Below are 20,768 nucleotides of genomic sequence, written 5' to 3' on the forward strand. Positions count from 1 at the left end.
ACAGTAATTACATCTTTGTTTATAATAAAGTTACTATGTATGAAGCAGAAACTGTGTCTTTGATTAGAGCCACCAGGTCATGAAAGGTTTTGTCTACAATGAAGATTCAGGTGTATCCTACAACTAAAGCTAAGCCACGTGCTTGTATCAGGGCTCGAAAAAAGTCTTAAACCCAACTTGTCCTGCAGGGCAAGTAGATATCATTACTCATCCTGCAATATTTTCACTTGCCATATTAGATTTAATAGAGTTTTATTTTCTCCTTTATTTTTAACCTTTGAGTTGAGGATATTTACGACAGACATTCCTACTATCATCACTGCCAATTCAAAGTCCCTTAATCCATGAACATTTCGTTTTCGCTTTTTACAGTCATACTGTTTTTTAATAATAAGTCAACCTCACCATTCCTGATTAAAAACAGCGATTACCCTTGGCAAAATCATTCACTTTTGCTTTGACATTTGAGAATCAGTAACGTGTCGCCTACAACAAAAATAATTATTGACCTTTCATGAGGGCAGTATCATGTTTTATAGAAACATGGAGAAACTGATATTCACTGGGGCAAGCGGCCGAGGACAATATCAGTTTCTACTGTCCATAAAATATGAAATTGTGGTCAATTATTATTTTATTACAAAATTTAAAAAACAAGAATATTTCAAATGCAATAATGATTGAAGCAGATGTTACTCGAAGTCACTGGAGATGATGCACAACAAGCCTTGCGTTACGCTCTCTCTGATTGGCTGAACATATTTCTCTCCTTTGAGTCCAAGCAGCGCAATATCACCTATGATTGTTGCCCGGCAGGGTGGGTCTCAGCGCAATATCACTTTTGATCGTTGCCTGGCAGGGTGGGTCTCAGGGCAATATCACTCTTGATTGTTGCCTGGCAGGGTGGGTCCCAGGGCAATATCACTCTTGATTGTTGCCTGGCAGGGTGGGTCTCAGGGCAATATCACTCTTGATTGTTGCCTGGCAGGGTGGGTCTCAGGACAATATAACTTTTGTTTGTTGCCTGGCAGGGTGGGTCTCAGGGCTATATCACCTATGATAGTTGCCCGGCAGGGTGGGTCTCAGCGCAATATCACTTTTGATCGTTGCTTGGCAGGGTGGGTCTCAGGGCAATATCACTCTTGATTGTTGCCTGGCAGTGTGGGTCTCAGGACAATATCATTCTTGATTGTTGCCTGGCAGGGTGGGTCTCAGGGCAATATCACTCTTGATTGTTGCCTGGCAGGGTGGGTCTCAGGGCAATATCACTCTTGATCGTTGCCTGGCAGGGTGGGTCCCAGGGCAATATCACTCTTGATCGTTGCCTGGCAGTGTGGGTCCCAGGGCAATATCACTCTTGATCGTTGCCTGGCAGGGTGGGTCTCAGGGCAATATCACTCTTGATCGTTGCCTGGCAGGGTGGGTCTCAGGTCAATATCACTCTTGATCGTTGCCTGGCAGGGTGGGTCTCAGGGCAATATCACTCTTGATTGTTGCCTGGCAGGGTGGGTCTCAGGACAATATCACTCTTGATTGTTGCCTGGCAGTGTGGGTCTCAGGGCAATATCACTCTTGATCGTTGCCTGGCAGTGTGGGTCCCAGGGCAATATCACTCTTGATCGTTGCCTGGCAGTGTGGGTCCCAGGGCAATATCACTCTTGATCATTGCCTGGCAGGGTGGGTCTCGTTGCCTGGCAGGGTGGGTCTCAGGGCAATATCACTCTTGATCGTTGCCTGGCAGGGTGGGTCTCAGGGCAATATCACTCTTGATTGTTGCCTGGCAGAGTGGGTCTCAGGGCAATATCACTCTTGATCGTTGCCTGGCAGTGTGGGTCCCAGGGCAATATCACTCTTGATCGTTGCCTGGCAGGGTGGGTCTCGTTGCTTGGCAGGATGGGTCTCAGGGCTATATCACTCTTGATTGTTGCCTGGCAGGGTGGGTCTCAGGGCAATACCGTGTTTTAAGAATTGTATGTGACCCTTTCTCATTCAATGAAAATACTGATATAATTTGAAAATATGATAATAAATATTATTGCCTCCCTTTAAAAAACAGTTCAGAGACCTGCTGTGCAAACACTCTTTTTGTTTATTTCTTCAACAGACAGTTGCCATGTTTGCTGTCTATTAATGATGTAAGCGACATGTAGTTCCTTAATATTACTACGAACGTATGAGAAATGAAAACATATTTTAGGATCGAATTATCCTGCATATTTTACTGAAAACGATTAAAGATTGATACGATTGATATATATGTACTCGCCCGGTAGGACAAGTATTTCTTCCCTTCCATCTCGCCCTGCACATGGTGCCACTAGTCAGTACCAGCGGACGGGTGGATTTTGTGCATAGCTAAACGTCAAATGTCCTTTTGATCAGAAGTAGTTGTGATTTGATGTTTGATGTATCTTGTTACAGTGCAGCAAGGCCAGCGGAGACCACAATGCCATGCCAGACTTGGAGAAGGAAGCCAAAAAATGGGCAGCAAAAGTTGCTAAGGAAACCAAATCAATTCGAGAATACCACAGAATCCTAAAATGTTTACAGACACAGGGGTCAGACAGGGTGAGTGTCTTAACGGAGTTATCTCCCATGTACACTGATTACTGATGGTGATGATGGGGCCACAGGTGGCCCAGTCGTCTCAGGTGCCACTCACTCACTCACTGATGGTGAGGACGAGCTAAAGATTCCCCATTCTCTACATCACAAGGGAGGCATTGGTGGCCCAGTGGTCCAAGTTGTCTGGCACCACATTTGACTGAGCGGAGTTATTGCCCTTAGTGGGTTCAAATCCCAGACTTGCCCTGATTATGAATTGTTTGATAGGTATACTTAGAAGTTGACGGATGACAAAGTAGACACAATTTATGGATAACAACTTCTTCATTTACTGTAAAGGTAACGTTTCAGTATGGATCCTTATACCGTTGTCAAGCAAGGTTTGATTACAGTAAATAAAGAAGTTGTTTTCCATAAATCGTGTCTACTTTGCCCTGATTCTGTCCTTGGTTCATCAGCTCCAGGCTTATAAGTTTCATTTCAAGAAAGTGATTAGTGTCTATGATCAGCATCCCTCCCACATTGAGCAAACATGCTGTAACATGCTGAGATACTGGTCAGACACACAGTGACTGGGCCAGCATATTGCTGTGGCTGCTGTGTTGATGGTGTGTGCTTACCTCGGTGAATGTCTTCATTGGTTGTTCATATTATGCCATTGATACATGAGTGAGTGAGTGAGTTGGGTTTAACGCCGCTTTTAACATTATTCCAGTTATATCGCGGCCTATCAGCTTTATGTGGGAGGAATGCCAGAAGTGATGCAGGTCTTAGACGTTTACCACTTCTGTGAAACCCACGGGCACGGGTATGGTGCTGACAAACCTAGAAACATAATCAGGGTGAACCGGGATTCGAACCCACAATCATAGGTTTCTGGCGTGTCCAGGGGAAGCAACTCTGCACAGCAAATCGCGGCGCCTTAGACGACTGGGCCACCCGTGCCCCCCCAATGATACATGATCAGAAGGAAACAGTTGTTCTGAGTTTGTCTCGGGATAGCTTGTCCAAATACACCCACCTCTTAACTTGGAACTGCTCGCCCAAACTATATGTTTATATGCACATGTCTTTTTTGTAAATCTCGTGCATTTCATGCCCTTTGTGTGACAGACTACAGTGAACAGCGTAACATTAAGAATGACATTTTATCATTATGGGACGAAGACGTCCATAGGACTCCAGTCAAGAGATTGCTTTGATAACACTAGAGAGAACTTCCATTACCGGGAACTTAATACTATTTTATGAAGCAAAGTGGTTAATTATTCACACTTTGGGGGAATATATAAAAAAGTGTCATTGTGGAGATTTATTCATTGCTGTAAAGAAGGTTCTGTGTTTCTGTTTGTTTATCTTATTAAGTTTCAGACAATATCTTTTTGATTTATTGTTTATTTAATGGGGAATACGACTGCCTCATGCCCAATACAATAATACCTGATTGTGCAGGAATCTTGATATCCTGTATGTGTTCACTACCATTTTGTATTCCAGGTGTCGGACTCAGGGATCGAGTCAAATTCCACGACGGCCAGCAGTTCTACCCAGGATCCCGAGGTCAAGATGGAGGAGATGCGCCAGAACATTCGTAAAGCGGAGGTAAGGAACACATTATCACATGGTCAGTGATCAGTGGAAGACAGTTTTGTTTGTTGAACACAGATGCTGCATGGTTTTCCTGTTCCTACAACATTGTGACATTGTATGTTTCAGACAGGCAAGATGAAGGCTGAGGCTCGGCTAGAGGCTCTGCGGAGTGCAGGAAGTAAGTTTATCAGTAATCGTCATGAAATATAGCCAGCCATCTGATTGGCTAGCCTTGTAACACCATGTGCTAGTCATCCTGATTGGCCTGTTGATGTTCTGTTTGAGGTAGCAGCTCTTGCGTGTCATGTCACAATGGACTCCAGGTTAGAATATGTCCCGAGGCAATCGATGATGAGACTCAGTGGATTGTGTGCCCTCGTACCCCAGTGGAATGGTGTGTTTGCTCACAATATCAATCAGTGGGATGTCTTTTCCAGAATCAGTTATTTACAGGCCGCTTTCATGTAGTTGGAATATTGCATTGTAGATGGAGTTCAGTGATAAACAACAAAACAACCAACCACAGTGAACTCTAATCTAAATTTGAGTTACCATGCCGAGAGTCCGCTGACAGTCACGACATAGATCTAATACCATCACATGACCATGTTTCACCCTAAATATACTCCATGTATCTTGTGAACTTGTGGAGATGAATAATAATAAATATATTTGAAACATGTAACTCATAATAATTGGATAATGGTTGAGCTTTTTTCTCGGTAGCTATGTGAAGATATAAGAGAATAAGAACAAGAACACTGAAACTGGTTTTGGTTAGTATTTGTTTAGGGTATTGACATAATGTTAACGTTGGAGAAGTCCACAGTTTGCCTGGTGATAGGTACTGGGGCACTGCTGAACTGTCAAGCATTTCCAACATTGAAAGTACTAAAATCATTATGCCCTTTGAATATATTTATTTTTTAGTAAAATACTTAAAAACATGAAAGAAATTATATTAAGTCTGCTTTTCTGTTTTTAAATATTAAAATTCTGCCCCAATGTAGAATTGTTAGGCACATGTCATCTTGGTAATCGTTTTCATTTTCTCTTGTAAAATACTGTTTTAGTCTATTGATTGAAAAATTGGATATATTTTTTAAGAGAAATGGGGAAAAGACAAAGAGTTTTAAAATGCCCTGCTAATTCCGTTCTAAGATATGACAGTCTCCAAACAAGGCCCTGTAAGCCGGGACGTTTAGATCCCTCCTGTGTTTGAGGCCTTTGTTAGGGGGATATGATTCATGGCAAGATGAGAAGAAAGAAAAGCAGGTCGCATGTCTCCGTCTATGTACACAGACATTATGCAAGCACATGGCGACTACCTTGTATAGCATGCACGTGAGGCCCCCACCCCACCCCTCCACCCCCCTATGGCCTGCTGCTGCTACTGTGAGGGAGGCACACAATGGCTGCTTTGTTCCAGGGGGATGACGAGGGACAATCAAGGCTGATGTAATTAGCCTATGGGATGCAGGGGGTTATTACAGTAGCAATTATCTGGAGACGATGCCAGTTGTGTTGGAAATTATGCAATCTTTTATGTACTTTCTTGATGAAACAAGACCTGTAATTATGTATTGTGTTTTATCAGCATTTTAGAATTATTTATATCAGTGTGTTAGATATCAGTTCAGAGTTGGTTGAAATCTTGTTTTAATTGTACAATCAAAAGAAATAGTGCAGATTTGATTTCCATTATTTGTTACGGCAGAAATAGTCTCAGTCGACATATTAAAGGCTTTTTCATCTTTGATATTCCAAGGGTTTATGACTCATGGGGATAGAGTGAAGAGCTTGGCCAGTGTCATGCTGTAGACTCAGGTTCCATTCCACATAGTGGTACCAGGTGGACACGCATATTTTGCTCTGTGGCAGAATATTGCGAAATAGTGCATGAAACCCTTCTCACTTGTGGGAGAAAAGTGAAAAATGGAATAGTGGAAAATGTAAAAAATATTCTGTCAGAAAAAAACATTTGAAAAAAAAAGAAAAAGTATGTGATGTAAGTTATTGAGCAAAATAAGTTACCTGATTAGTGGCAAAAAATATCATTTAATCTGGTCGTAAAACAATTGAATTAACTAAAGCTTGTCTCTGTTGCCGTCCTCCCGACTGTTGAACTGATGTGGTTGTGTTCCCTGTATTACAGAAGATGAGTTGAGATCGGACTTTGTGTCATGTTTCAGTCAACGTGGATGAGTATTTGAGTAATGCCCAGAGTGAGAGTCTGGGGACCGATGACATCTGCATGGCCCGCACACCCAGTCAGATGTCACTGCGGACAGAGAGCTCCGGCGGGGTGAGTCAGCTCCCTTCTTACTATATATAGAAACACATAAGGGTGTTACTTCTCGTACTTTGAGCTATGCATTAGGTTTGGCTGAGTGTTTTTCCTGCTAATTAATTTTATGTCTGGGAGTTAGAGTATTCTTCGGGCTTTAATTTCCTCTGGGAATGTGTGTAATATGATTATACATACAAGTAAGTAATTACTACAAAAACAGCCACGCACAGAGTCAGAGCTGACGAGTCAGAAATTATGAATATTTTAGAGAACTAACATGCAGCATTGAACATAGGTAGGAAGGCAATATGTGTAAGGTCTTTCATCGGCAGTGGTCAGGGGATCCGTTAAATGATTATTTGTTAATCACTTCAAGGTTTTCAATTTATAGTTTTTAAGTTTTCTTAAGGTAGGCTTTTCCTTTAATGGAATGAGAAGGTATATAGTTTTGTAGGGGTCGTCAATCAGAATGGAGAAAAGGTTTTCGTTTGTCATCAGTTTTAAGTGAATTTCATGTCGTGCAGCAGACGGTGTGATATAACTGTGATGTTGAAATTAACGCATGTGTCATTTGGATGAAGTGTTGATTATTGCGCCCCCCCTCCCCCCTCCTGGAGATTGTATCACAACATCATATCAATTACAGACCAAGATTTAAGATAATTGTGGACGCAAGACCATTAGGATAAAGGTCAAGGATGTTGAGATGATTATGTCTTCAATTACATGATGATTTCTTGAAAACAAGTATTGGGTGTCAGAGAGTGCGTTAGAAAAATATGTAAATCAGCATGTTGCGTGATGACAAGGGATGCTGTAATGAGCTGCTGTCAGGGAGATGTACCGCGGTAACACTGCACTCCTCCCGCGGCAGACAGTCGAGGGGGGGAACACAGGCCTTATATGGTCAAATGTGTTTTTTAGTTTTTTAGCAGAATTGTTCATTTCAGTTTGGAGAAGGATGTCAGGAGATTTGATGCATAGAATAGCGGAGTATTGATCTGTCATTCAGAAGCAGTCTCTTGGTGTTTGTTGTTTGACATGGAATAAGATGGAGAAAATCGGCTATTTTGATGGAATTAGGTCTTATCAATTAAATTGTGAAAAGATGTTATTTATTGGATGTTGAGAAATAAAGCCAAACACAGGGACATTGTTTTTTGGAAGTGGATGATCTGGGTAGTTTATTTAATGTGTTGCATCAGCTGTGATCGATATCAGCATTAGGAGGTGGCTGTTCAAGACTGGACTAGTGAATCGTAAAGTTGTAAAGTCTTCGTTTACTGGGGTGAAAGTGCTTTTATCTATCTGAGACTTTACAAGAATATATATTGCAAATAATTTGGTTTGAGTGAAGATTATGAAACATCGTGAAAAAGAATATAAAATATAAATGCAATAAATATATGTTGCAGCCAGCAGTGAGCTTATTGGAACCAAACAGGTCATTTGGTCCCTATGTCTCTGTATGGCAGGAATATGACTAAACCTGCTCAGAGTATACTCAGCCCATGATATACAGCAAATGTCAGTAAAACTTCCCCAATTGAAATACAATTTCCCAATTCAGGATTATAATATTACAGCTATTATGGCTTACAGAGGGGACTTGTATTTTACTGGTAACAGGGCCGATGTAGAGGAAGAGGCTTGGATGCTTAGTTTAACATTATTATATTGAATTTAATGTTAAAATTCAATGTTACAAAATACCTCTGAATTTCAGAAAATAACGCTTGCACAAGAATAGGCCATTTCTATTGCACTCTGTTTCCACACCACACAGGGCATGTGGAAAGGCTAAAGTATTATTATGATAACTGAATGCATAATCATTGAGTGAGTGAGTGAGTGTGTGAGTATACTTACCTCTGCTTTTAGCAGTAGTCCATCAATATCCAGGTGGGGGACCCTAGGCTTCACACACAATACCCATGTTGTGACTGAAAGTTGGAGATCTGTGGGAGCCAACTCTGCCCATACAGACATATATCTAAGATTCCAACCTAAGGCCCGTGGCAGCCAGATTGAGAAATAGCGTTGTGATCACCCGCCACGAAGTGGGGCAGGGGATATAAGAACCAAGTTCGTCCATTCATCTGTCCGTTTGTTCGACCCTTTGTCCATCCTTTCATCTGTCTGTCCATCCTTCACTATTTCTATCTGTCCATCCTTCCGCTTCTCAAAGGGGACAAATTTTCTCAAGAAGTATTTAAGTTAGAGAGATGAAATTTTACACACTAGTATATATTGGTCATGATTTGAAATGAGTTCGATAATTGGGGTCTTAAATTCATTTTTTACACAGTTATGGCCCTTTCTCTGTGCTTTTCAACTTTGTGCATACTGAATACACAGGTGAGGCACCTAATCGCCAGCACACTTTCATTTTTGTGGTGGCTGAGTGGGTTAGATCGCTGACTTTGTGTGCTGGCGATTAGGTGCCTCACCCTGGCAGGTGTGGGTTGAAATCCCGCACGGGACTCAACCCAAAAAAGTACTAGAATCTGTACTTTACTAAGAAAGTGTTATCCCAAATATAACATTAGTTACATTTGTGCATACTGTGTGAAATGGGGACAAGTTTTCTCAGGAACTACTGGTTAGATTATCTAAGAGATACAAGACTGAGGTCGAGAATTGGTGCCATAAATTATTTTCTCCCAAGAAGGAGCATTTTGTGTGTATTAATTTCACATTAATCATTTTGTTCTGATGACATTAAGCAACCCGAGTGCTTATCTCTTCTTGAGGCTTAAAAGGACTCTTTTTTGTAAATAAGAGTGACTGACAATATATTCCATGATATGGTCGAGATATATTCAGAAGGATAGGATTGACTGCAAAATTAAATAAAACAACAATGTATATAGCAGTCAATTAATTCAAAAATCATTCTAAACAACACAAATTTGCTTTTTGATAAATAATCTATAAAAAACATTACATTTTATCAAAAATACAATTCTAAACGTTAAATATCATAATAACAACAGTGTTCACTAAATTGTTTACACAAATAAAGTTTACATACCGTTTTATACGCCCCGCATTTCCACAAACAACCACAGACACAAGCATGCCTCTCACTCAGCCATGTAACCAAATACTAGAGTTATCGTTCTTGGCGCGCTCTTCTCGTGCGCTCATACAACAAGTCTATAAATAAATACGAACTTTAAACATAAACCTTACACTTTTTTTATAGTTATTCACTGCTATATGAGCAAACAAAAGTCTAATGTGCCCCATGGCGGAGGACAGTGATAACACTGTTTTGTTGTTATTATTGTTATTATCATAATTATGTATATTTATATTTCTACTCCTTATTATATGCCCCGAACTCCCAAGATGAGTTTGTTGAGTCTCTTGGACATCTGGGGGGTACGGGTGGCCTAGTCGTTTAAGGCGCTGTGATTCGCTGTGCAGAGTTGCATCCCTTTGGCACTCCAGAAACCTATGATTGTCGGTTCGAATCCTGGTTTGCCCCAATTATGTTTCTAGGTTTGTCAGCACCATACCCGTGCTCGTGGGTTTCACTGAGACCTCCGAGACCTGCATCACTTCGGGCTTTCCTCCCACATTAAGCTGACATGCTGTGATATAACTGGAATAGTGTTAAAAGCGGTGTTAAACCCTCGCTCACTCACGTGGACATCTTAGTCGGTTACGGAGTAAGTTACATGTAACAAGTTGTTAGGAATCTGTTACAGCACAGTGCCGATGACCACGAACCCACATACACACATTACGATGATGATGACGACTTCATCGATGATGCCTTCAACACGACGACAGGGCAGAGTACGACTCAGGATCCCACCAGGAAGTACCCAGTCAAGTGCAATGCCCTCTACGAGTTCCAAGCCAGTAATTATGACGAGCTGACAATTGCAGCCAATGAGGAGTTAGAGCTGGTTGCCGACGGTGATGGGGAAGGATGGGTAAAGGTAGGTAACTCTGTTCTGTTGATGGAATGCATCTTCTTAGCAAGTGTCATAATATTGTTTCATGAACAGCCTGGTATTTAGATGAGTATCAAACCATGACTTCCCTCCCTCAGTTGGTTTCCTGTGATGAGTGAGTGAGTGAGTGAGTGAGAGTGAGTATCCCTAACTGGAAATAGATGGGTTGACAAATACATGGTTTTTTTATCAGTTATGGATGGCCTGAAGTACTTACAAATCTCTGTGGTTGCTACATGGTCCTGTCTGTCTCACATTGAGCTGGCGGCAGAGAGTAGGTGGATGGGGGACCATGCTTGACATACTTGACTCCTGAGACTTTTGAGGGCTCAGGTCCTGCCCCACACTGAAACAGGTTATTGTGGTGAAGTCCCCTTTGTGTGAAATAGGCCTCTGTTCACACAGTGGTGAATGGACACAGTAGGTTGAAATGGTAATGTGAATTCAAACCTTTGGGCCTTGTATGAAGCTTGGGTTGGATACTCCCCAGTGAGCTGAGAATACAATGGAATTCACTTTGATCTGTTGCCCTGGGTAACAGTGCACTGCACTTTGTTGAGTCTATGTTAATGGCCTATTAGTATGATTATTTGTCTGAATACATTTGGCTGACTTTATTGTCTCACACCCTCGACTAAATCGTGACCAAGCATGTCAGTCTTCTTCATCCTCCTGTGACAAGCGAGTGAATGAAGGTTCAAATCCCATCCTGTGCATTAGCTTGCAGTATTTGTAGTTCCCTTGGAGATCTGGGTTACAACTGGTCTGCAACCCAAGCTTGTCATAAGAGGCGACTAACAGGATCAGGTGGTCAAAGTCCCTGTCATAAGAGGCGTCTAACAGCATCAGGTGGTCAAAGTCCCTGTCATAAGAGGCGTCTAACAGGATCAGGTGGTCAAAGTCCCTGTCATAAGAGGCGTCTAACAGGATCAGGTGGTCAAAGTCCCTGTCATAAGAGGCGTCTAACAGGATCAGGTGGTCAAAGTCCCTGTCATAAGAGGCGTCTAACAGGATCAGGTGGTCAAAGTCCCTGTCATAAGAGGCGACTAACAGGATCAGGTGGTCAAAGTCCCTGTCATAAGAGGCGTCTAACAGGATCAGGTGGTCAAAGTCCCTGTCATAAGAGGCGACTAACAGGATCAGGTGGTCAAAGTCCCTGTCATAAGAGGCGTCTAACAGGATCAGGTGGTCAAAGTCCCTGTCATAAGAGGCGTCTAACAGGATCAGGTGGTCAAAGTCCCTGTCATAAGAGGCGACTAACAGGATCAGGTGGTCAAAGTCCCTGTCATAAGAGGCGTCTAACAGGATCAGGTGGTCAAAGTCCCTGTCATAAGAGGCGACTAACAGGATCAGGTGGTCAAAGTCCCTGTCATAAGAGGCGTCTAACAGGATCAGGTGGTCAAAGTCCCTGTCATAAGAGGCGTCTAACAGGATCAGGTGGTCAAAGTCCCTGTCATAAGAGGCGACTAACAGGATCAGGTGGTCAAAGTCCCTGTCATAAGAGGCGTCTAACAGGATCAGGTGGTCAAAGTCCCTGACGTCCCATGTCATTGTATCCCATTTGCATAGATCGATGCTCATGATGTCCGTCATTGGATTTTCGGGTCCAGATTTGACTACTTACAGACCACCGTCATATAGTTAGAATATTTCTGACTGCAGCATTAAACTAACAAACCTTCCTGCCAACTGATGTGTGTTGTCTTCTCTAGGCCAGAAGCTCATCAGGAAAGACAGGCTACATTCCAGAGAATTACGTTACTTTTGACGGAGAGGGACAGCCGAATGGGTCGGTGGCACAGGGTGATGCCCCTTCACCGCCAGTTTCTGCAGGAAGTGCCCCGCCCCCTCCCCCGCCCCCAGCCTCCTCCGAGCCCATGTCGCCGACATCGATCAATGACAACCAGCATGACACGACGTCCTCGTACTCATCAGGTGACCTTGAGGTTCAGCAGACCACAGAGGAAATGGCGGTGGACAACGTCCAACCAGGGCTCGGAGGTAAGAATTACCAGACATTTTAAAGTATATCTTAGCCTTTAACAGGAAATTACATTTTGTAATAGTCTTTGGATTTGCATTGATGATCATAATTACACTTAATTTTTATTAATTCAAATTTCATTTGACAGTAAGATATATGTTGATCAGTAAGATGAATTTTCAAAGGCAGATCCAACATTTCTAAAACGGAAGGATCCAATAATAATACTGCCAGCAAGGTACTACATTTGGTTTTCAAAAGGGGGTGGGCCCACCACCCACTCTCCACCCACCCACCTTGGGATACACCTGTGATATTAGGCTTGATGGACCCATCATGAAACCATCGATTACAAACTCAAAACACAGATATTTGATAATGTTGGCCTTAAAGCGACACTAGTTACCTCCCCTGCTTCAGATGCCATGTGGGCACGCGCGCTGTATGACTACGTGGCCCAGGACAGCGAGGAAATCAGCTTTGCAGAGGGGTCACTGATCAAGGTCATCCGCAAGGACAACGATGGAGTGGACGACGGCTACTGGAAGGGGGAGTTTAACGGCAACTCCGGCCTCTTCCCGTCGATGGTGGTCGAGGAACTCACAGCAGATCAGGTAGGGAGGATATGTGTAGAGCAGGGGAGTGTGTTGGCATGACAAACATGTTATATCAATGTTACATCAATGCGGCATTAATGTTACATCAATGTTACATCAATGGTGCATCAATGTTACATCAATGCTACATCAATGCTACGTCAATGCTACGTCAATGCTACATCAATGCTACATGTGCTGGAGGAATGCTAAGACTCAGATGGATCGTTTGAGCTACCCTGTGTACAGCATGAGGATGTGAACCTTGACACTCGGTGATACCAGTGAACACACTTACCACTGAACTACCTTACACTCAGACAGGGGAAATAACATGCAGTGCCACAGATAATGTTCCAACCTGCAGAGTATGTACCGGTACTCCTAAAGTTTTCAGTTGAAGAGCACTGGGATAGTTTTAAATACTAAACCTGTTTTCACTCCATTAATATTTTGTACCTTTAGCAACTTAGTTGTATCAGTGGACGTTTCTTCTTTTCCTGCAAAGTAGACAGTTCGAAACACAACCTTCTCAACTTGATTAATGTCAAGTTTGTATGTGAATGGTCGTATGAATCTGTACTTCTAGCCTAAAAACGTGTCATTGTAACTGCAGCCTTGTGTTCCTGGTGCTCATTGTGTTACTTGAATGTAGAAATCGTACCCCACAGGAACTGACAGTATTCATTATGTTATGCGTATTTTCGGACCTATAACTGGAAGAAAACTTTATGTGAAGCAGACGTTTCAACAAGGTGTTTCGAGCCCTGGACACTGTAACAGCCACTATTTGTCTGTGTGTTTTTGTTATTTTGTCACGACATGACACAGTCTGTTGGGAGTAACATGAACGAGTTCATTAATAATTCCAGCAATACTTTCTCTAAAAGGAAACCTTAAACCTGTACTCGAATAGTCTTTGTGAAAGAATTTAGTTATTATCATTATATTTAGTTTTACCATTACTGAGAGATGAACATTTGCGAGTCAAATTTAAGGTAATCTGTTTTCTGCTTACCTAATGCTTAATAACCGGAATTCTCCTGTGTTAATGTGAAATTCGCCATGCTTTGTTCTTCACTGTTGTTTGTGATTTATCACATAGCTATGTTATATGTGAGATAGGACCTCCCTGTATGACCAGCTAATTCTGTAGGTCCAGTGGATCTTGTCATGTCTGCTGTATTCAACATTTCACTTACAGGAAGTGATGTCACCCGGTGTTGACTATGTACCACCACCCCCGGTTACCGTTACCATGCCAACGCCTGATGCAGAGCTTCCACCACCCCCTGTTACCAATGGCGATGGTATGTATACACCAGTGTAGTGGTTCCAATCGATGTGTAATGTCGCCACTGTCCGATGTTGTCAAAGATGATGGCTATAGCTCTACGTGTTGTCTACACAGATTGTTACTAAAACAGAATTATTTTAATTTTGAAGGATTTCCTTATGTATAATATCTAAGGAATAAGACTCCCAAGTAAATTGTAAGTCAAATGAAATTTTGATATAACAGGCTGCATTTATTGCTATGTTGTATACAGAATTAGAACTGAGTAGTGACTAGGCATCAATGAATAAGACATTTATTCAAAATATTACGAGCAAAATGTATTTGCATCCTCGGGAGACATGACGATGTCATTTTGTCTTCTGTCCAGGGACATGCCATTTCTCCCTGAAATATGTTGACAGTGATTATAGTTTATTTACCACCATGAATAACTTTACCCTGGTCTGCATCATGTGCATAGAAATGTTGCCTTGTTACCATGGAAGTACATTGACATAACCTATAACCTTGGTACTGTGGAAGTACATAAATGTTACCATGAAAGTACGTTAATATCAGCTTGTTTCCTTTGAAGTACATAAATGTTACCATGGAAGTAGATAAATGGTACCTGGTTACCGTGGAAGTATCGGCATGCAGGTAGTTGTAACATGATTGTCTTTATAGGGCGCATGGTGTTTTGGAATATGTGTAAGTTTAGCCCGTGTTTGTGTCAGCATATATCATAGACTGAGTTTGTTTGACTTTCTTCTGTACCTTCTGGCTCTGTGTGTAACCTCCTGCTTCGGATGGGGGGTAGTTTCATATACACTGGGGAGGGGGATACAGTTTCATATACACTGGGGATGGGGGGTAGTTTCATATACACTGGGGACGGGGGATACAGTTTCAAATACACTGGGGATGGGGGATACAGTTTCATAACACTGGGGATGGGGATACAGTTTCATAACACTGGGGAGGGGGATACAGTTTCATATACACTGGGGATGGGGGGTAGTTTCATATACACTGGGGATTGGGAATACAGTTTCATATACACTGGGGAGGGGGGATACAGTTTCATATACACTGGGGATGGGGATACAGTTTCATATACACTGGGGATGGGGAATACAGTTTCATAACACTGGGGATGGGGATACAGTTTCATATACACTGGGGATGGGGGATACAGTTTCATATACACTGGGGATGGGGATACAGTTTCATATACACTGGGGATGGGGAATACAGTTTCATATACACTGGGGATGGGGGATACAGTTTCATATACACTGGGGATGGGGGATACAGTTTCATATACACTGGGGATGGGGGATAGTTTCATATACACTGGGGATGCTTGTGGCGGGGTAAAAGAGATTTATTTCCCCGCTGAGAAATGTATTCCCCTCCAAGGCTGGTTTACTTAATATGTTATTGAGATCTCGTGGACCAATCAGATGTCATCATTCTGACATGGAGGTATGATAAAGTCTCCTATACATTGGTTGGGATGGGCACAGAAGACACAGTTACCCGACCTCCGTGCTGCCCCCTACTGTGTGTACAGGAGCCCTTGTGGCTGCCGGATATGGACAGGTTCCCCACAGAGCCAGATTATCTGTGTACTTTCATGTGGAAATCTGCTTTGTTTCCAAACAAAGCCTGAGACCTCTGTTTCATGTATTCTTTTAAATTATTATTATTAATTAATTTTATTAATTCAATTATTAGATTTTATACTTGATTTTCCTAAAATCACGAGTGTCATGAATGATTTACATATGTAATAAGATCTTAATGACACTCCGTTTCATGATGGTTTCTACATGAAAGATTAACTTGACTGTTCTGATGCTCATATTTATAATCTACCCGTTTTTCTCCCCAATAATATCGCACATCTCACCTCCACACTCTCCATCCTCACCTTCTCTGTCCTATAATCTTTGTATCGCTTCTCTTTCTCTTTTTCTCTAACTCTGTACCCTGTATCTCTATTATCCCCCTTTCTGCCCAGCTGTCTCCTTCACTTGTAAATCTCATCTTCTTTCCACTCTCTTCTCCCTTCTATCACTTCTTCTCTTTCTCGTTTCTCTCTTCCCCTCATTTGTTCTGTCTCTTCTCTCGCTGACTCTTCCTTTCACGCCACTGTCTGCCCTTTCTCTCCCATTTGAGGAAACTTTTCACTTCACTCCGTCTCTCCTCCTCCTGACTGTTGTGCCTGTCACTGGTTGTGTTGGTCCGTACGGCCCTGAATGCTGCAAATCGCAACTGTGTTGATATTTCAGTTCCCCTCCACCCACAGAGTCACCGATTGGGATCCGTAAACCCCCACTCGTTTGAGTCCACCGTTTAGGTACCCGGCATGGCCTCTTGTCTATAGCCACTCACACATATAGTTTCATACTAATTGTTTTTTAAATCTTTTTTCCAAACTAATATCATCTAACTTGATTCAGAATCACTTGGCTTGTAAGGGCTTATGACCTACGCCTATGTGAGATAAACCAACGTTGTGTGTTATCCATCCTGTGTTTGGGGAGCTGGGTGCTTGAAGCACTGGGTTATCAGGTTGAGAACCCGGGTTATAAACCCATGGCTGGAAGATATCTTATAGTGGCAAGAAACTCACTCATGGTAGTTCTACAGCCTTCTACATGGTAAAGGTAGTCGGAACAGGATGTGGACCAGCTTCCAGCCATGTCATTGGTTGACTGGTATCCAGGATCTGATTGGTTGATGGCGTCCAGTTGGTTGACCAGCCTCATATGATTGGGTGAAACAGCTCTGATTGTTGAAGTTGTTGGGGGATGTCTTGATGCTCTCTCATACTCATAGTTTTGTAATGTTCCTGTACATCTTTTATGTCTTTTGTTGGATCCTCTGTCTGAATGACCTCAGTATATTTTCTGTGTGTCAAGTCCTGTGTTATATCTTTTGTTAGATCCTCTGACTGAATGACCTCAGTATATTTTCTGTGTGTCAAGTCCTGTGTTATATCTTTTGTTAGATCCTCAGACTGAATGATGGCGGTATATTTTCTGTGTCTCAAGTCCTGTGTTATATCTTTTGTCAGATCCTCTGTCTGAATAATGTCAGTATATTTTCAGTGTGTCAAGTCCTGTGTCATATCTTTTGTCAGATCCTCTGTCTGAATGACCTCAGTATATTTTCAGTGTGTCAAGTCCTGTGTCATATCTTTTGTCAGATCCTCTGTCTGAATGACATCAGTATATTTTCTGTGTGTCAAGTCCTGTAATGCTCATACCTTTTGTCAAATCTTCTGTCTGAATCACATGCATTATATTTTCTGTGCATCAAGTCCTGTAACGCTAATATCTTTTGTCAGATCCTCTGTCTGAAAGATGTAGTATATTTTCTGTGTGTCAAGGTTTTGAGTGTGAAGATTGTCCCCACCCCCTACTCCCTGGCCTGTGTTACGTGATCCGGTCATGATGAACAATGTTCCCAAGGCCCATTGCACCAGACTGCACCAGTCTGTTCTCGTGTCCAGACATTACCCAGAATACCCAGGGTAGCTCCATCACTCTTGACTGAAGTCTGATCTAGCTGTGTATTGCTCGTATACCACCCCTGACCTTGACCTCTTCACTTTGGCAGCTGTGTGTGCGAGTGAGTGAGTGACAATACGTAATTGTGAAACTTTGCCTCACTAACTGTCCAGTAGATTTAATCCTCTAGATGTAGATATATGTATTTTATGCTGTATATTAGCATGTGAAATAGCCATATACTGTAAATCTTCAAATTAATGTGTCTCCAAATTCCTATTCCTTAAATGGCATTGTCATGTACTTGTTACAACTGCTGCTGAATAATTATGATCAGTGTTTGTGTATGTAGTCAAGTTGATATTTCCGCTATTCAAAGTTTGCAGTGAGGCCGTTTTATTGTTGATAGTCGTTTTGGAGACATAAATACAAAGTTTCATTAATGCGAACAAAGACCACTCGGTTTTTCGCATTTAATTTGTGATCGCGTTAATTTGAAGATTTACAGGCCTGGCATGAGATAACTACTTGTATTCGTGCCTGTGTTATGTGCTATTCCTGTACTTGAGTGGGACGATGGCTGTAGTACTGACACTGTGGTATTCTCCAGTAACATATACTCATGTAGAACTGATTCGGAACAGATTTAGATTTACAGTTTACGGGCATATTTGGTCAGTTGATATGTTCTATCTGATTATTAGTCATCCCATCCTTAGTCGCCATCAGTATCTGGGGATTCAGCTCAAGTAAATGCCTTAAACAGACGTTTCTCATATATAGCTTGATGAATAGCGTGTGTGACTCAACAATTCACTCAATGATTGATGTTCCTTGTAATGTGACTTATTTTATTGGTTTGGACATATCTTATCCGACCTTCCTCTTCGACTATGGGCAATGGGATAGCCATTCACTCATCACGCTGAAGATCCAGGTTCAATTTGCGACATGAGCATGATGTGTGAAGCCTATTTCTGGTGTCTCCTGCCGTGATATTGCTGAAATATTGCTAAAAGCAGCGTAAAACCATACTCACTCACTCACTCACTCTTCGGCTTAAGTATTGCCTGTCCCGAGTGTTGATCGGTTTAGTATTACAGTATTTTGGTTGTACAGTATTTCTTGAAGCTATTTCAGTACTTGTCAGCTATAGCATGAGAGTGATATAGTAGGTCAGTTTATACAATATGAGTTAAACAAGAAATCCACAGATCCTGTGGTCCAGGGAGAGTTGTCCTGTTTGGAGCTCACAATCACGATTCTATTTTGCAGATTCAGCAACTGAGCCAATTTCTGACAACAGCACGCCTGAACAGGTAAGATGGTTACCATGGCAGCAAATAATGCATCTTGATTATGGTAGTTGTCAGAATTTGTTCTTGGCGCTTGCTGTGTAATATAACTGAATTATTAACACATGTCCTGTCCTGTAGGGTGGTGGGAAGGTGAAGCAGGGTTAGGGAGGATGAAGTAGTAACTGTGTAGGGGGCGGTGGGGTAGCCTTGTGGTTAAAAAGTGTTGGCTCATCACGCTGTATACCCGGGTTTGAGGGGGGTAGGTGGTCAAAGTGGTAAATTGACACATGCAAACAAAATATTATCACTGGAGATTTATCTTCTTAATTAAAGATCGTCACGATATTGCCGATGTGACGTTAAATATTAACTCACTCACTCTTAATAAAAGACATGTTGATGAGTATGAGACCGGGGCATGTGAGGAGGTGTACACTGTAGCCACCGATGACCCTAAAGCGGTGTTGCCAGTGTTCACTATCAGACACTAGAATATGTATTGTTAGTGTTACAGTATTACAGTTTTAGACGTGTAGATGCACTATGAGTGTAAATGTTTTCAATGCATTGTGAAAAATGAGGAGGAACTTCCTTCAATTGTTACTCCAGTTTTTATTCATGGTAGCAACAGTTTGGTTATTGTAGACAAGTGTATCAAACAGGTCAGTAGTGTCAGAATGCTACTGACCTGATGACTAGTAGCATGTTCGTGTGATGTAGTAAGTCTGTTAGCCTCTTAATTTGTTAGCCTGTTAGTCAGTTGACCTGTTAGTTTGTTAGTCTGTTAACCTGTTAACCTGTTAGCCTCGTAGTCATCTTGTACCTATGCTGATAAGATGTATATTCTCTGTTACTGCTTCCCAGTCTGTGGTATAGAGAGGAGGGTAAGTATCTCCCTGTTATACCACCAGCCATCACCAGGCACCCTGGTCTGCACCTCTGTCATGGTATAGACTCTAGCCCATGCGGTTTTCACTTTCTCAAGGAAATATTTTCAATGTCTATGAAATTTCCCCCAACCGTCTGCGTGACTACTGTTGAGTGCTGCGATGACCCCATGCATGAAGCAGTTGTCTCCCCTTCATCTCCATGTGATACACCCTCTCTGACTTATAGTTCCATAGTAAATCTTTGAATAAGGAACAGACAATGTAGGACTTGTTAGCTCTGTAAACATTTATAGTTCTTAAGGCCTTTTTTCATTTTTGGGTTGTATTTTTAATACCCTAAAATTCAGGTTGGTTCTTCAGCAACAATATATAAAAGAAAACTTCCAATTTCCAATATATATTATATTTCCTCAAATTATTGTGTGCCTGTGTTGGGGGTTGATTCAGATAAATTTTCGAAACATTTTATTTATAGTCTTTTGAATAATTTATTTGTATTGATAGCATATATGGTAAATGGGGATTTTAACATTAGACTAATTATTTTCAGCTTGACATTTTTCATTTGAATTTTTTTTACTGTTCAGTTTTATAGAGTTAGCAGATTTGTAAACCAATTTGTTTTGTAATACACTTCTTATTTTATTTTTTGATCAATATAATTAACTTGTGCTTTAGAGTTTACACATGAGGTAGTTGTGCGCACTGAAATACATGTAGAGAACTTCTAGTTGATAGACAAAAGCTACTTGACTCTATGTTTACAAGGACATTGTTGCACAATGTG

General features: G+C 41.7%; 1 protein-coding gene across 4 annotated transcripts in view; it reads left to right on the forward strand.

The window, feature by feature from the left end:
- Window positions 1-20,768, forward strand: part of LOC139450500 (F-BAR and double SH3 domains protein 2-like) — a 144,582-nt gene that overhangs the window by 115,928 nt on the left and 7,886 nt on the right. For 3 of the 4 annotated variants that reach the window (XM_071232225.1, XM_071232226.1, XM_071232228.1), the window contains 9 exons: window positions 2,422-2,568; window positions 4,063-4,167; window positions 4,282-4,333; window positions 6,348-6,460; window positions 10,162-10,398; window positions 12,126-12,414; window positions 12,818-13,011; window positions 14,198-14,303; window positions 19,069-19,112. In XM_071232225.1, the coding sequence (XP_071088326.1) occupies window positions 2,422-2,568; window positions 4,063-4,167; window positions 4,282-4,333; window positions 6,348-6,460; window positions 10,162-10,398; window positions 12,126-12,414; window positions 12,818-13,011; window positions 14,198-14,303; window positions 19,069-19,112 (1,287 nt within the window). Of the gene's footprint in view, window positions 1-2,421; window positions 2,569-4,062; window positions 4,168-4,281; window positions 4,334-6,347; window positions 6,461-10,161; window positions 10,399-12,125; window positions 12,415-12,817; window positions 13,012-14,197; window positions 14,304-16,569; window positions 16,638-19,068; window positions 19,113-20,768 lie in introns of all 4 variants that reach the window. The other variant, XM_071232227.1, reaches the window with a different exon arrangement.

The sequence above is a fragment of the Haliotis cracherodii genome, unplaced genomic scaffold (assembly GCF_022045235.1).
Source record: "Haliotis cracherodii isolate W230 unplaced genomic scaffold, xgHalCrac1.p SCAF_8, whole genome shotgun sequence".
Classification (NCBI taxonomy): Eukaryota; Metazoa; Mollusca; class Gastropoda; order Lepetellida; family Haliotidae; genus Haliotis; species Haliotis cracherodii.